Source organism: Heteronotia binoei, chromosome 16 (genome assembly GCF_032191835.1).
Source record: "Heteronotia binoei isolate CCM8104 ecotype False Entrance Well chromosome 16, APGP_CSIRO_Hbin_v1, whole genome shotgun sequence".
Lineage (NCBI taxonomy): Eukaryota > Metazoa > Chordata > Lepidosauria > Squamata > Gekkonidae > Heteronotia > Heteronotia binoei.
In genome coordinates this window covers 51,400,464-51,418,032 of record NC_083238.1, presented here as the reverse complement: position 1 = coordinate 51,418,032, position 17,569 = coordinate 51,400,464, and the positions used below count along the sequence as shown (strand labels likewise).

Genomic DNA, 17,569 nt, shown 5'->3' with positions numbered 1-17,569 from the left:
AGCACCATTCCTGGTTCCCTGTAGGGGAGGGAGTGCATCAATAAAGAAATGTTGACACGGAGTGACATGATAGAGGTTTACAAGATTATGCATGGAATGGAGAAAGTAGAGAAAGAAGTCCTTCTCTCCCTTTTTCACAATACAAGAACTCGTGGGCATTCAATGAAATTGCTGAGCAGTCAGGTTAGAACGGATAAAAGGAAGTACTTCTTCACCCAAAGGGTGATTAACATGTGGAATTCACTGCCACAGGAGGTGGCGGCAGCTACAAGCATAACCAGCTTCAAGGGGGGATTGGATAAAAATATGGAGCAGAGGTCCGTCAGTGTGCATGTGTGTGTATTTGTGTGTGTGTGTATATATATATTGTCCAACATGGCTTCTCTTATGTCCTTACAGGTTACATTTATATGCAGGGCTTTTTTTATTGTGTAGCACGGACTCCTTTGCACCCTTGATGTGATGTAATGACTGAATAAGAGCACTTTAAAGATGCCATCAGGGTTTGTAATTTTTAAATGTAATTTATATATATATATATATATATATATATATATATATATATATATATATATATATATATATATATATATATATATATATATATATATATATATATATATATATCGGCTTGGCTTCGCAAACGAAGATTTAAGAAGGGTGCAATAGTCCACGTTTGCTGCAGGCTCGCTGGTGGCTGACAAGACCAATGTGGGACAGGCAGGTCCGGCCACAGCGGCTGCAGGGAAAAGTCTGATTTAGGGTTGGTCCTGTAGCAGTGCGATTCTTCCTCAATCTCCTTTTGTCCTCAAGACCAGCTATGCGTGCGTTCTCAAAGGAAGAGACAGCCTGGTGGATGGTGTGCCTCCATGCTTTGCGATCTGAGGCTAGGTCAGACCACTGGTGATGGTTGATGTGACAGGTGCTAAGGGATTTCTTCAAGGAGTCCTTGTACCTCTTCTTTGGTCTCCCTCTATTTCGATGGCCGGTGGAGAGTTCGCCATACAGGGCAATCTTGGGAAGGCGGTGGTTTTCCATCCTAGAAATATGCCCTGCCCAGCGCAGCTGCGTCTTCAACAGCAGTGCCTCGATGCTGGTAACCTCTGCCCGCTTGAGGACTTCAGTGTTGGTCACAAAGTCACTCCAGTGGATGTTGAGGATGGTGCGAAGGCAGCGCTGATGAAAGCGCTCAAGGAGTCGCAGGTGATGACGGTATAAAACCCACGATTCGGAGCCGTAGATGAGGGTTGTCATCACAACCGCTTTGTAAACATATATATATATATATATATGTATTTTTTACTGTTGTACATCGCCCTGAGCTTGGGGCTAGCCGGGATAAGGCAATTCATCAAATGTAAATAATAATAATAATAGCCTACACAACCCTGATGTAGCCAATTCTCCAAAGGTTTACAGGGCTCTTCTTACAGGGCCTGCTGTAAGCCAGGGGTGGCCAACGGTAGCTCTCCAGATGTTTTTTGCCTACAACTCCCATCAGCCCCAGCCATCAGCCATGCTGGCTGGGGCTGATGGGAGTTGTAGGCAAAAAAACATCTGGAGAGCTACCATTTGCCACCCCTGCTGTAAGCTCTTGGAGGATTGTCTACATCAGGGGTGTGTGGCCTAATATGCAAAGGAGTTCTGGCTACAAAAAAAGCCCTCTTCATATGTAACCAGGCAGGATAGGGTTGCCAGCTTTGGGATGGGAAATAGTTGAAGATTCTGAGGGTGGAGCCTGAAGAGGGCGGGGTTTGGGAAGGGGAGAGGCTTCAGTGGTGTATTATGCCATACAGTTCACCTTCCAAAGCAGCCATTTTGTCTGGATGAGCTGATCACTCTCACCTGGAGATCAGTTGCAATCCCAGGAGATCTCCATCCACCACCTAGAAATTGGCAACCCTAGGGCAGGATGATTTGACCATTCCCTGCTTGCCTTTTGCAGACAGGGCTGGCTTTGGAAATAACTTCAGCACGGTGGACAATAAGTCTACGGCTCAGAGCGTGGAAGGTATCATTGTCAGTGCCATGTTCAAATCGCTGATCACCCGTTGTGCCTCGACGACACATGAGCTCCACAGTCCAGAGAATCTGGTAAGGACAACTTTGGCATTTACCCTTCAGTGTCAGGAATGAAGCAAACGCAGTGAATTTCAATAAATGTAAAATTCTGTGTGTAGGGAGGAAATCTCAAACGTATTGTTATAGGGTGGGGAAAAGTTGTCGTGGCTGTAATAGTATGTGCGAAAAGGATCTAGGATCTTAGTAGACTGTATACTGAACATGAGTCGTCAGTGTGATGCAGTGGCTAAAAAGGCAAAGGCAATCTTGGGCTGTATGAACAGAAGTATAGTGTCCAGATCATGTGAAGTCAGGGGAGGAATTCTAGCAGGAGCTCCTTTGCATATTAGGCCACACACCCCAATGCAGCCAATCCTCCAAGAGCTTACAAAAAAGAACCTTGTATGCTTTTGAAGGATTGGCTACATCAGGGGAGTGTGGCCTATGAAGAAAGGTTAAAATGCTTGGGGCTCTTTAGCTTGGAGAAACGTCGACTGGGGGGTGACATGATAGAGGTTTTCAAGATTATGCATGGGATGGAGAAAGTAGAGAAAGAAGTCCTTTTCTCCCTTTCTCACAATATAAGAACTCGTGGGCATTCAGTGAAATTGCTGAGCAGTCAGGTTAAAACGAGTGATTAATATGTGGAATTCACTGCCACAGGAGGTGGTAGCGGCTACAAGCATAGCCAGCTTTAAGAGGGGGTTAGATAAAAATATGGAGCAGAGGTCCATCAGTGGCTATTAACCACAGTGTGTGTGTGTGTGTGTGTGTATTGGCCACTGTGTGACACAGAGTGTTGGACTGGATGGGCCACTGGCCTGATCCAACATGGCTTATCTTATGTTCTTAAGGCTGAAGGAGCTGGGCACGTTTAGCCTGGAGAAGAGACGTGATATGTTCACCACCTTTAAGTACTTAAAAGGCTGTCATATAGAGGATGATGCATAGTTGCGCTGCCTCCTCCAGTCAAAAAGCCAGCAAGCCACCCGCCACTCAAAATCACATAAGAAGTGGAGAAAGTGTGGTGTGGGCTTCTCCAGGGGTTAATGAGGGCTGCTGGGGGGGGGGGGGTGCGGCAAAACCCCTGGTGGCTGGCTGGCTGCCCGCTCTCCTAATCCAGAGACTGTTATGCAGCTGCACCTACTATTCAATGGACAAGGTAGGTAGGAGGGGAGGAAGAGGGGGAACCATCAGAAAGGTTCAGGAGCTGTGCTCCTGTGAGCTCCTGCTGGATCTGAGGCCTGGCTTTAACTGGAAATATTTTTAACCATTATTGTAAGCCACCTTGAACAATAAAGAAAGGTGGGATACAAATGTTTAAATCGATAAATAAAACGCCCAGAAAGAAATTAATTACTAATATCCTGACAAGCTGGTCTCCCTTCCTTTAGGGATTGTACTGTGACATCAGACAGCTGGTTCAGTTCATCAAGGAAGCTCATGGGAACGTCTTTCGAAGAGTGGCTCTTAGCGCCCTTCTGGACAGTGCTGAGAAATTGGTCCCGGCAAGAAAAGCAGAGGAAATGACTGAACAGGAACCCAAACCACCAAGCAGTAAAAGGTCTGTATCAAGCGGGAAAGGCACACAGTTATTTTACAGTATCCATTCAAGGTGCACAAACACATGAAATTTGTTTAATTAGTAAGTTTCCATTTCCATACAGTCCAACCTCAAGTGAATCCAGCTTTCATAACAAGATAAATGCTATCTTTCATATCTCTCAACAGGGCTTTTTTTGGTAGCAGGAACTCCTTTGCATATTAGGCCACACACCCCTGACCGGTGTTCCCTCGAAGCTGAGTTAGCGTGAGCTAGCTCACAGATTTTTAGCCTCCAGCTCACACATTTTTGTCTTTGCTCGGGAAACACAGCCCCAGAACACACTAATTTATGCAGAGGCTCACCACTTTCATGCCAGTAGCTCACAAAGTAGAATTTTTGCTCACAAGACTCTGCAGGTTAGAGGGAACATTGCCCCTGATGTAGCCAATCCTCCTGGAGCTTACAGTAGGCCCTGTACTAAAAGCTCCACAAACTCTTGGATTGGCTACATTGGGGGGTGTGGCCTAATATGCAAAGAAGTTCTTGCTATAAAAAAGCCCTGTCCTTCAGATATGTATAGGAAACTCCTGGCCCCTAAGAACATTATGAGGAGGAGGAGGAGGAGGAGAAGGAGATGAAGAAGAAGATGAAGATGAAGATATTGGATTTATATCCCACCCTATACTGTGAATCTCAGAGTCTCGGAGCGGTCACAATCTCCTTTACCTCCTCCCCCCACACACACACACAACAGACACCCTGTGAGGTAGCTGGGAATGAGAGAGCTCTCGCAGCAGCTGCCATTTCAAGGACAACTCCTACGAGAGCTATGGCTGATCTAAGGCCATTCAGCAGCTTCAAGTGGAGGAGTGGGGAATCAAACTCAGTTCTCCCAGATAAGAGTCCACCACCTACTTAACCACAACACCAAACTGGCTCTCTCCAGTTGTGCTATGTTGTTGATGCGGATGCAGCCAGCAGCCTGCCAAATTTCGCATACCACAGAGATCTGTGTGACTGAAGGATTCTAGGCATGCTGGGTTCGTCATCTGAAAGGCTGTCCTGTGATAGGTAATATTAACTGTGAGGCAGAATTATGCACACATCTCAAGGGGCATCACCCTTCTTATCCATGAGATCCAGACTTGTATAGGTAAAGAAATCCATCTGAAATTGACAGATAGACCCTAGTCATGTTTTAGGCTGCTCTTCTATCTACAGAGAAGTTACTCTCTCTGGCCTCTCTCAGGAAAGGATTTCATTTCAAATGTAGCAAAAACCTGTATCTATCAGAGGTTCTAGAGAACTTCCTGCCAGTTAGAGCAAAGTTAGGGTCGCCAGCCTCCAGGTGGAGATCTCTTGTTATTACGACTCATCTCCAGATGATGCAGAACAGTTCCCCTGGAGAAAATGGCTGCTTTGGAGAATGGACTCTGCTGAAGTCCCCCCCCCCTTCCCAAATACCACCCTTTCCAGGCTTTATCCCACATCTCCAGGCATCCCTTGAGCAGATGGTGCTCAGCTAGATGGCCAATGGTCCCACCCAGGGGTGGCCAAACTGCAGCTTGGGAGCCCCCATCACCCCACCAGCCAGCTTGGAGAAGGCATTTTTCTCTCTTTAAATCACTTCTCCAAGCCAAGCCGGCTGGTGGCTTGGAGAATGCATTTAAATTTGCTTTCTTTCCACCTCCCCTCCCTATGCCCTCCCCCATCTATTTCCCTTCCTCCCTTCATTCCTCCCTCCCTCTCTTCCTCCCTCCCTCTCTCCCTTCCTTCATCCCTCCATCTCTCCCTTCCTTCATTCCTCCCTCCCTTTCTCCATTCATTCCTCCCTCCCTCCCTCTCTCTCTCCCTCCCTCTCTCTCTTCCTTCATCCCTCCCTCCCTCTCTCCCTTCCTTCATTCCTCCCTCCCTTTCTCCATTCATTCATTCCTCCCTCCCTCCCTTCATTCCTCCCTCCCTCTCTTCATCCCTCCCTCCCTTCCTCCATTCATTCCTCCCTCCTTCTCTCCCTTCCTTCATCCCACCCTCCCTTCCTCCCCCCTCCCTCCCTTCCTTCATTCCTCCCTCCCTCTCTCCCTTCCTTCCTTCCTTCCTTCCTTCCTCCCTCCCTTCCTTCATTCCTCCCTCCCTTTCTCCATTCATTCCTCCCTCCCTCTCTTCATCCCTCCCTCCCTTCCTCCATTCAATCCTCCCTCCCTCTCTCCCTTCCTTCATCCCACCCTCCCTTCCTCCCCCCTCCCTTCCTTCCTGTATTGCAGATCTCAAACATCTGGCGTTCCTGTCTTCCGGCTCTCAAACATCTGGCATTTATTCTATGTGGCTCTTACGTTAAGTGAGTTTGCCCCCCCCTGGCCCAACCTGATGTAAGACAAATTCATGTGCTCCTTGTCTTGCCAGATTTACGACAACTGTGTGCACAGGTGGACGGATTGTAAGAACTGGATCTCTGCCGCATTGAGAAATACTGCACTGATTTATAGGGGATAATCCTGACTTCACAGGCACTAACTGTTCTGTTTCCTTAGATCCGAAGTGGGAAGTGTCGTAATTGACAAAGGTCAGCCAACTTCTGCTCCCGATGAATGCCGCAGTTATATCTCAAGCCGCCCATTGCAGACTCCAGAGCAGTAAGTAGATATTTTGGAGTAGGATTGCCAAGTCCAATTCAAGATATATCTGGGGACTTTGGGGGTGAAGCCAGGACACATTGGGGGTGGAGCCAGGAGCAAGGGTGTGACAAGCATAATTGAACTCCAAAGGGAGTTCTGGCCATCATTTTTAAAGGGACCGCACACCTTTTCAATGCCTTCCTTCCATAAGAAATAATGAAGGATAGGGGCACGTAATTTGGTGATCATAGAATTGGACCCCTTGGTCCAATATTTTTGAAACTTGGAGGGTATTTTGGGGAGAGGTACTGAATGCTATACTGAAAATTTGGTGCCTCTACCTCAAAACACACACACACACCCAAGCCCCATGTACCCATGGGTCAATTCATTATTTTCTATGGGAATAAGTCTCCATAGGGAATAATAGAGTTGCCAGCTGACATTTCCCTCCCCCCTCCCCCGCTTTCTGATGACCCTGGAGTGGGGGGAGGGTCTCCAAACCGGGGGATTCCCTGCCCCCACCTGGGGATTGGTAACCCTAATTTGGAGCTCTGTCCAAACTTTTACCCTCCCTTCCAATCGAGTAAGAAATCTTACCTTTGCTTGATGCTTTTGAATATACAGGCCTTAGAGTAGGTATAAGCCACAAAAGTGCACTCTTGTATCTTAGCATGAATTTTGTGGATGCTTTTATGGCAGCAGCATGCTTTGCGACCTTCTTGACTCGTTCAAATCTTGTGCACGTGGGTGCATAGAATGTGGGAGGAGGAGCCTCAGCCAATAGAGGAAATAGAGGCTTTGCTCTGTCGCTCCTGAGCGACTGAGCAAGCCTGGCAAAGCAAGCTGTGATGCAAAAGGAAGCAAGAGGGAGGGAGAAGGAAGCAGACTTGCTCGAGGGCCTGATTCAGCCCGCAGGCCGCATGTTTGACACCCCTGTTTTAGGGTTTTCAAGGCATGAGATATGCAGAGGTGGTTTAGCCATTGCCTGTCTCTGTGTAGTAACCCTGGATTTCCTTGGCTCTCCCCGTGCCTGCGGGGTGGCAAGAACTGAGCAGCAGGAGCACGGGGAGAACAGTGGCGGGGAGAGCGGGGCAGCAAGAAAGAGGTGGCAAGAGCTTGGGCAGAGTGGCAGTGGAGAGAATGGGGTGGCAGGGAGAGCAGAGGCCGTGAGAACAAGGCAGTAAGAGCACAGGGAGAGCGGCAGCAGCCAGTGTGAGGCAGCAAGAGCAAGGTGGGAAGAGCGGTGGCAGCGAGAGTGGATGGGAAAGGAGGGGCCATACAGTTGGAAGGGGGGGGTTGGGTGGAGCGGCCTGGCCCCCCCAAACCAACCCTGCTTAGTTTCTCTGCCACACACACCTTTTATAGTATTCATTTGTAGCACACATTTTGCAGCAATTGTATTCTGAACAATGCCACGCTTTCCTATCTGACTTCAATTTGGAAATATCAGTAGACCGAAACAAGCAAGCAAAATACCATTTCGTACATTCTCTATTCAAGGAAAGGTCCCCTGTGCAAGCACCAGTCGTTTCCAACTCTGGGATGACGTTGCTTTCACAACGTTTTCACGGCAGACTTTTTATGGGGTGGTTTGCCATTGCCTTCCCCAGTCATCCACACTTTCCCCCCAGCAAGCTGGGGACTCATTTGACCGACCTCAGAAGGGTGGAAGGCTGAGTCAACCTCGAGCCGGCTACCTGAAAACCCAGCTTCCGCCAGGGATCGAACTCAGGTTGTGAGCAGAGCTTAGGACTGCAGTACTGCAGCTTTAACACTGTGCCACAGGGCTCATATTCTCTACTCAAGCACAACTGTAAAAAGTCAGATGTTGAAGCGGTCAGCATGTTGCTGAGTACATTTGGCCAAATGCTTATCCATACCATCAGAGGTCATTTTGTAGAAAAATAGGTGGTGGAACTCATTAGCATAACTCATTTGCATATGCCGCTCCTCCTCACCAGCCAACACAACCTGATGCAAGAAAGTAGAGATCTAGCCAGCCCAAGCAGGCCTCACTCACCTGGGGCTCTCCTTGGCCACCCCCCACAGTCAAAAGACCAGCAAGCCACCTGCCACCCAAAATCACATCAGAAGTGGAGAAAGGGTAGCGTGGGCTTCTCCAGGGGTTAATGAGGACTGCTGGGGACGTGGCAAAGCTCCTGGTGTCTGGCTGGCTGCCCGCTCTCCTAATCCAGGGATTGTTATGCAGCTGCACCTCCTATTCAATGAACAAGGTAGGTGGGGAGGAGGAGGGGGACCCACAGAAAGGTTCAGGAGCTGCGTTCCTGTGAGCTCCTGCTGAATCCGAGGCCTCTCCATGCCGTACTTGGTTTCCTCACAGCGATGAGCAGATGCAAGGAGCTGCCCTCGGCCGCAAGGACTTCTGGAGGAAGATGTTCAAATCGCAGAGCGCCGCAAGCGACACCAGCAGCCAGTCGGAGCAGGATACCTCCGAGTGCACCACTGCACACTCAGGGACTACCACAGAGAGGCGTTTGCGCTCCCGCTCGCGACGGATCTCTCTCCGAAAGAAACTCAAGCTGCCCCTAGGTAAAAGTTTTTCTTGACCTCATGTCACCGCAATGCGACTGGCCTCTGTGCCAGCCGTGTGAGCAGCAAAACCGGGCCATCCACAGAAAGGGAATAGTCTTTGTGCAGCACGGTAGGAGTCCCCAAACGTTTTGAGCCTACAGGCTCCTCTTGCCCCTTTCCCCCCATCACCGTGCCAGGGGATTTCAGAGCATTTGCTCTTCAGCTGACTGGTGGTCAACCAATCAGGGCTGGCTGCCCTGATAAGGACTGAGCATGCTCATTGACAGGGCTTTTTTTTTAGCAGGCACTCGTTTGCGTCTTAGGCCACACCCCTCTTATGTAACCAATCCTCCGAGACCTTACAGGACTTTTCTTACAGGTCTACTGTAAGAAGACTGCAGATTTATACCCCGCCCTTCTCTCTGAATCAGAGAGAGCAGCTCACAATCTGCTATATCTTCTGTGAAGTTGGTTGGGCTGAGAAAGCTCTGACAGAAGCTGCCCTTTCAAGGACAACCGCTGCCAGAGCTGTGGCTGACCAAAGCCATTCCAGCAGCTGCAAGTGGAGGAGTGGGGAATCAAACCCGGTTCTCCCAGATAAGAGTCCGCACACTTAACCACTACTGGCTACTGTAAGCTCTTGGGGGATTGGCTACATTGGGGGTGTGGCCTAATATGCAAAGGAGTTCCTGCTACAAAAAGCCCTGCTCATTGATCTCTGAATATAGAGCACAGTTGAGAGCCAGCCAAAAAGGGGGGAGGGGGGAGAGCGAGAGGAGGAAATTGGCCTGCTCAAACGATTTCCCACTTGCTTATTTCTCCCCACCACGATTCCTTCATGAACCCTCGCTAAAATATTTTCATATCCCTATGTGTGCCATACAAAGAAGTCACCAAACAAATGTTCCGCTCAGATTTTGACAACACGGGCAACATCAATATTCTTCAGCTTTTTGCCTAAATTATTATTTCCCTTTTAAATTCTAAAACTCAGTTCACCCTACCAGAAGTTAAGAACATAAGAGAAGCCATGATGGATCAAGCCAGTGGCCCATCCAATTCAACACTCTGTTACACAGTGGCCAAAAATCCCAGGTGCCATCAGGAGGTCCACCAGTGGAGACAAAACACTAGAAGCCCTCCCACTGTTGCCCCTCCCAAGCACCAAGAATACAAAGCATCACTTCCCCCAAACAGAGAGCTCCATCTGTATCTTGTGGCTAACAGCAACTGCTAGACCTCTGCTCCAAGTTTTTGAAATTCATGGGCTGTCCCAAGTTTTCTTCATGAGGGACAGCTTCTCCAGGGAGCTAGTGAGGGATTCACGTTTATTCCTGGTCAACATAGGGTGAAGACAGAAGTAATAACAAGGGTGGTGGAAATAAATGTATACTGTCACTTCACAGTGTCGCTTCATTGCGCTTCTGCTCAGGGCCCCGACTATGTTTTCTTTTCAGGGAATTGGCTGAAACGCTCATCACTTTCTGGTTTAACCGACGGCGTCGAAGACCTTTTGGATATCAGTTCTGTAGACCGCCTCTCTTTCATCAGGCAGAGTTCCAAGGTAGGCAAATGTCTTCAGGCTAGCTGAAAGATAAAGAGTGAGTATGTTTAGTGCAAGGGTGACAAACTCCTTCGTTGTGAGGGCCGTATGTGACATAATGAGACCTTTTTGGGCCAGGCCATGTCAGGCCGGGTAATGTGTGTACCTATTTAAGGTTGCGTAGCAGAGATATAAACTTTAAGAATGACAGAGACAAACACAATTGAATTTATAAAAAAAAAAAAAACCAACTTGAAACATTCTTAAAATATTAACACTTGATGGTTTTAAAGGTGCGTTCTTTGTATTTCTCCCATGGGATCCAGGGAGCTGGGCAAAGGAAGCTCTGGCTCTTTCCTTCCTTCCCCAGGGGACAGGGGAGGGAGGAGTCTCAGCCAATAGAAGGGAGAGAGGCTTGGCTCAGTAGCTCTGCTGTGTGATTGAGAGAGCCTGGGAAAACAAGCTCTACCTTCTCCCCTTCCTCCCTAACGGAGAAACCCCAGCCAATGGAAAAAAATAGAGGTTTTGCTTTGTAGCTCCTGTGCAGTTGAGCAAGCCTTGCAAAGCAAGCTGTTATGCAAAATGAAGCAAGAAAGAGGGAGAAGGAAGCAGATGACAGCCAGTTGCTCAGGGGCCTGATAGGAGCCCTCTGGGGGCCTGATTTGGCCCCTGGGCTGCATGTTTGACACCCCTGGTTTAGTGCATCTTGCACTAGCTCCACGTGTCTTTAAATATTGCACTGCAGGAATCATTCACTGAAATTTCCCTGTCCACATCCCTCATGCCAGCAGCGATTCACAAAGCTTCTGTAAGTGGGCTGTGATGTTGACGTTCTTTTTAAAAATGAAAACTCAACAAAAAAATGATGGGGGGAACTACGACCCACAAGCTGTTTCCTCCTCTTCCTTCAGGTGAAATTCACAAGCGCGGTGAAGCTGTCAGAAGGAGGCCCAGGAAGCGGCATGGAGAATGGGCGGGAGGAAGAGGATAATTTCTTCAAGCGTCTTGGTAAATGGCACACCTGCCGAAGACATCCATCCAGGCTCCATCACACAGAAGAAAAAGATGGTTAGACATCAGGGTTCTGTTTCCTCAGTCCTTCTGACTTTCCCTCCTCTCCTTCCACCTCAGTTTTTCCTTTCGTCTTCTTCTTTTTTATTATTATTTCATATTTACCCTTTTAAAACCTATCCTATTTCCCTCTGGCTCTTCATACTTTGAAGCAGAGGTGGGATTCTAGCGGGAGCTCCTTTGCATATTAGGCCACACACCCCTGATGTAGCCAATCCTCCTGGAGCTTACCAAAAAGAGCCTTGTAAGCTCCTGGAGCATTGGCTACATCAGGGGTGTGTGGCCTAATATGCAAAGGAGCTCCTGCTAGAATTCCACCCCTGCTTTGAAGACATTTCCCTTCCCCATTTCTTCCCATAACACCTTGATTTCAATGAAACCCTAACTAAGAAGGAATAATAATAAAAAGCCGATCCTCCAAGAGCTTACAAGGCTCTTTTTTGTAAGAACATAAGAGAAGCCATGTTGGATCAGGCCAATGGCCCATCCAGTCCAATATTCTGTGTCACACAGTGGCCAAAAAAACCCCCAAGTGCCATCAGGAGGTTCACAAGTGGGGCTAGAAGCCCATCCACTTTGCCCCCCCCCCCTGGCAAGCACCAAGAATACAGAGCATCACTGCCCCAGGCAGTTCCAACAAAACACTGCGGCTAATAGCCACTGATAGACCTCTGCTCCATATTTTTATCCAATCCCCTCTTGAAGCTGGCTATGCTTGTAGCCGCCACCACGTCCTGAGCAGTGAATTCCACATGTTAATCACCTTTTGGGTGAAGAAGTACTTCTTTTTATCCATTCTAACCCGACTGCTCAACAATTTCATTGAATGCCGATGAGTTCTTGTATTGTGAGAAAGGGAGAGAAGTACTTCTTTCTCTACTCTCTCCATCCCATGCATAATCTTGTAAACCTCTGTCATATCACCCCACAGTCAACTTTTTTCCAAGCTAAAGAGCCCCAAGCGTTTTAACCTTTCTTCATAGGGAAAATGTTGCAAACCTTGAATCATTCTAGTTGCCCTTTTCTGGACTTTTTCCAGTGCTATAATATCCTTTTTGAGTTGTGGTGACCAGAATTCTACACAGTACTCCAAATAAGCTCTTGGAGGATTAGCTACATCAGAGGGGTGTGGCCTAATATTCAGAGGAGCTCCAGATAGAATTCCACCCCTGCGTTGAAGACATTTCCCTTCCTCATTGCTTCCCATACCACCTTGATTTCAATGAAATCCTAACCAAGAAGGAATATTTAAAAAAAAAAAAAAAAAAGCAGATATGCTCAACAAATTACACCAAAGTAACATTTGGAATTTCCAAAATGAAACACATCAACTTGGGGGGAGAAAAAAAATTGAAATTATTATATTGAAGGAAGGATCAGGTCCCAAACCTACTGTGCTACTGTTTCATACTTCTGATGTGAAATAGATGAGCCCGCCAGCTTTTCTTTCCCGTTGTTTATCCTCCACCATTTCCTCTAAACCCTCAGCACTGGTGAAATGGAAAACCCTGTACAAGATGTGATTTAATTATCTCTTTTCTTCTGTGTTCGCATGTCTTGCGTCACCATGCCATTATTGTCACGCTGTCCTCCGTCCTGCAGAAAATTACCGGTAATGCTTGAGATGTTCTCGGAGATGTACAATTAACTGTTGTGTTGTGTTTTTTTAAAAGCACTGATATACGGGGCGGGGGGGGGGATTGAGTTCCTTCCCTGTACAAAAGGGACGGAAATGTTATGCTTTCAGCTACTTTGCAGTCATCTGGCTTCAGAGTTCCTTGTCACCAAGGAAACAACCTTGCGTCGTGACATTCTCCTGGTTCTGTATCGAAAGAGGAATGCTGCATCGCCTACCAACAAGTCCTTCTCCTTCTGTATTTTTCATAATAATCAAAGTGAGCTCACATTATTGATTACATTGTCAGAAACAGGCAGAACATCGCTCCATCTGCACCATTCCTCCCTCAAGCAATACGTTTCTGTACAAAAAGTAGGCTTGCCAATCCCCAGGTCCTAGCGGGGTTTCGTCCGCTTTCCCAGGCTCCTTCCCACCCCCAGTCAACTGGCCGGTGGGGGGAAGCCCCGCTCCAAAGCCACCATGTGACTTTCCTCCTCCAGAGGCTTCAGTCTCCAATTGGAAAGGTTTCCTCTTGGGATGGTGTGTCTGTGTTACTTGGAAGAAGTTGGCTGCAACCTGTGAGTAGATAGGCCAATCCCTCGCTTCAGAGTCGCCAGAAAGGGGGGGGGGGATGTCTGCTGGGCACTTCATTGTTTCCTATGTGGAGATCGATTCTCAAAGGGTATAATGGGGAATTGATGTGGAGGTATCAGGGGCTCTGGGGGGACTGTGGTTTGAGGTAGAGGCACCATATTTTCAGCATAGCATCTACTGCCTTTCCCCAAAATATTCCCCAAGTTTCAAAAAGATTGGACCAGGGGGTCCAATTCTATGAGCCCCAAAAGAAGCCCCTATCCTTCATTATTTCCTATGGAAGGAAGGCATTTAAAAAGGTGTGCTGTCCCTTTAAATGTGATGGCCAGAACTCCCTTGGAGTTCAATTATGCTTGTCACACCCTTGCTCCTGATTCCGCCCCCAAAGTCTCCTGGCTCCACCGCTAACGTCCCCAGATATTTCTTGAATTGGATTTGGCAACCCTAACAAAAAGGATGCTGTCTTTAGAAATAGGGGTAAAGCCAAAACAGGTCTGCGCCTGCTGTTCCTATGTCATTGCCATCAAAATGCTATTTTCAGGGCTTTTTTTTGTAGCAGGGACCCCTTTGCAAATTAGGCCATACCCATCTTATGTAGCCAATCCTTCAAGAGCTTACAGGGCTCTTCTTACAAGGCCTACTGGAAGCTCTTGGAGGACTGGCTACATCAGGGGTGTGTGGTCTAATACGCAAAGGGTGGGGGCAGGGGATCCCCCGGTTTGGAGACCCTCCACCCCCTTCAGGGTCATCAGAAAGCGGGGGGAGGGGAGGGAAATGTCTGCTGGGAACTATTATTCCCTATGGAGATTTATTCCCATAGAAAATCATGGAGAATTGATCCGCGGGTATCTGGGGCTCTGGGGGGGGTGTTTTTTGAGGTAGAGGCACCAAATTTTCAGTACAGCATCTAGTGCCTCTCCCCAAAATATCCCCCAAGTTTCAAAATGATTGAACCAGGGGGTCCAATTCTATGAGCCCCAAAAGAAGGTGCCCCTATCCTTCATTATTTCCTATGGAAGGAAGGCATTGAAAAGGTGTGCTGTCCCTTTAAATGTGATGGCCAGAACTCCCTTTGGAGTTCAATGATGCTTGTCACAGCCTTGATCTTGGCTCCACCCCTAATGTCTCCTGGCCCCACCCCCAAAGTCTCCTGGCTCCACCCCCAAAGTCCCCAGATATTTCTTAAATTGGACTTTGCAACCCTAGCAATATGGCATACCATCTATCCTTGGCTGAAATATGTATTTATAGCCTCTCAAAGGCCTTATTTTTCTGAAGAGAGAGGTGAGGGAGTCTGACATTGTCTGCCTATTCTCTCAGCCTTTTCCCCTGCAATGAAAAATTTCTGAGGGTTCTGGGATCTAAACCTTCCTCAGTATTCTTCATCTCCAGCCCTTTGACTGTAAACCCAAAGGGTTTTTTTTGGGGGGGGGGGCGATGGGGGTGGAGCTTGATGGTTATTCATGGATGAGTAAAAGGCAGAATGTGGGAAATGAACCACAATTACCTTCGGGGCCTGTTATTTTGTCCCATTTTTTTTAAAAAAAAAACAGGTCTGCACAACTGCCAAAGGAGTGAAATTCCAGTTTGCTCCCTGGTGGTGCACCCTGGATAACACTAAAGAGTTAGAACTTCTGACTGCGAGACAATTGTAGGATCTCCTGGCTACGCTGCACGCGTCCCCCTTCATCATGACCAGAAAGAGCTCCATCACTTCCTCTTAAAATAGCCAGGGCTTTTTTTGTAGCAGGAACTCCAAACCGGGGGATCCCCTGCCCCCACCTGGGGATTGGCAACCCTACATATTGCAGATACGTGGCTTTGTCTCATGCCTCCTACGTATGCCTGCTTGTGATAAGTACTGTGAATGGGAGGCAATAACGGGCATTAAAAAGTCAGCTACGTCTTACATCAAGGACAAGGTTAACAGCAGGGTTATTTGTGACTCTGCTGAATAGCCCATCTTCATAGCCACATGGTTATGACTACTCCCAGTTTCCATGGGGTATATATCTAGCGGTGTTTGGAAGTACTACTACTAGGCTTCCCAATCCCCAGGTCCCAGCGGGGGATCCCCTGGTTTTACAGGCTTCCCCCCTCCCCCAGCCAGCTGGCCGGCGGGGGAAGCTCCACCCCCACAGCCATTATGCACCTCCAGGAACGATTCCCATAGGGAATGATGGGGAATTGATCCGCGGGTGTCAGGAGCTCTGGGGGGGCTGTTTTTTGAGGTAGAGGTGCTAAATTTTCTGTATAGCATCTAGTGCCTCTCCCCAAAATACCCCCCAAGTTTCAAAAAGATTGGACCAGGGGGTCCAATTCTATGAGCCCCAAAAGAAGGTGCCCCTATCTTTCATTATTTTCTATGGAAGGAAGGCATTCTAAAAGGTGTGCTGTCCCTTTAAATGTGATGGCCAGAACTCCCTTGGAGTTCAATTATGCTTGTCACACCCTTGCTCCTGGCTCCACCCCCAAAGTCCCCAGATATTTCTTGAATTGGACTTGGCAACCCTAACTACTACCAGGGGTAGAATTCTAGCAGGGGGCTCCTTTGCATATTAGGCCACACACCCCTGATGTAGCCAATCATCCTGGAGCTTACAAAAAAGAAGATGATGGTGATGATATTGGATTTATATTCTGCCCTCCACTCCGAAGAGTCTCAGAGCGGCTCACAATCTCCTTTATCTCCCTCCCCCACAACAGACACCCTATGAGGTGGGTGGGGGTGAGAGGGCTCTCACAGCAGCTGCCCTTTCAAGGACAACCTCTGCCAGAGCTATGGGTCACCCAAGGCCATTCCAGCAGGTGCAGGTGGAGGAGTGGGGAATCAAACCCGGTTCTCCCAGATAAGAGTCCGCGCACTTAACTACTACACCAAACTGGCTCTCCACATCAAACTGGCTCTCCTTGTAAGCTCTTGGAGGATTGGCTACATCAGGGGTGTGTGGCCTAATATGCAAAGGAGCCCCTGCTAGAATTCTACCCCTGAGTACTGCTATTATTAATGCACCTCTTGAATGTGAGATCACCATCATCTCTGGAAACGCCCCCCCCCACACACACACACACACACTCGTAACATCACATCCCACCAAATGAGTCCCAGAGTGGATGGAGACCTAGCATGGCCTTCATGTCCCCTCACAGTAAAATGTTTGGTTATGGGCCTACCCACTAATCTAGAAAACAACGAAGAAAAAGGTAGAGAATTCAGCAGGCATGGAATTGTTCGAACACGCTGCAGCTGCTATAGGGTGAGAGTAGGGTTGCCAATCTCCAGTTGGGACTGAAGGATCCCCTGGTCTGGAGCCCCTTCCCCAGTTCAGAGGTATCAGGAACCGTGGGAATAATCCCTCCAACAAGAATAAACCAAAAATAAATATGACATATCCATCACAATAGGGTTGCCAATCCCCAGGTGGGAGCAGGGGATCCCCCGGTTTGGAGGCCCTCCCCCCGCTTCAGGGTCGTCAAAAAGCGGGGGGAGGGGAGGGAAATGTCTGCTGGGAACTCTGTTATTCCCTATGGAGATTTATTCCCATAGAAAATCATGGCGAATTATCTGGGGGTATCTGGGGCTCTGGGGGGGCTGTCTTTTGGGGTAGAGGCACCAAATTTTCAGTATAGCATCTAGTGCCTCTCCCCAAAATGCCCCCCAAGTTTCAAAAAGATTGGACCAGGGGGTCCAATTCTATGAGCCCCAAAAGAAGGTGCCCCTATCCTTCATTATTTCCTATGGAAGGGAGGAATTGAAAAGGTGTGCCGTCCCTTTAAATGTGATGGCCAGAACTCCCTTTGGAGTTCAATTATGCTTGTCACAGCCTTGATCTTGGCTCCACCCCTAATGTCTCCTGGCTCCACCCCCAAAGTCTCCTGGCTCCACCCCCAAAGTCCCCAGATATTTCTTGAATTGGACTTGGCAACCCTACATCACAAGGAAGTGACAGACATGTCAGTGACATCAGCAGGGTGGAGGGATGCTCTGG

At 48.2% G+C, this 17,569-nt stretch overlaps 1 protein-coding gene across 1 annotated transcript in view; it reads left to right on the top strand.

Annotated features, from left to right (window-relative positions):
- UNC80 (unc-80 homolog, NALCN channel complex subunit) overlaps nt 1–17,569 on the top strand; it is a 219,538-nt gene that overhangs the window by 51,805 nt on the left and 150,164 nt on the right. The window contains exons 16-21 of the mRNA XM_060257048.1: nt 1,946–2,094; nt 3,456–3,625; nt 6,136–6,237; nt 8,564–8,772; nt 10,212–10,318; nt 11,209–11,305. Coding sequence (XP_060113031.1) covers nt 1,946–2,094; nt 3,456–3,625; nt 6,136–6,237; nt 8,564–8,772; nt 10,212–10,318; nt 11,209–11,305 — 834 coding nt within the window. The remainder of the gene's footprint in view (nt 1–1,945; nt 2,095–3,455; nt 3,626–6,135; nt 6,238–8,563; nt 8,773–10,211; nt 10,319–11,208; nt 11,306–17,569) is intronic.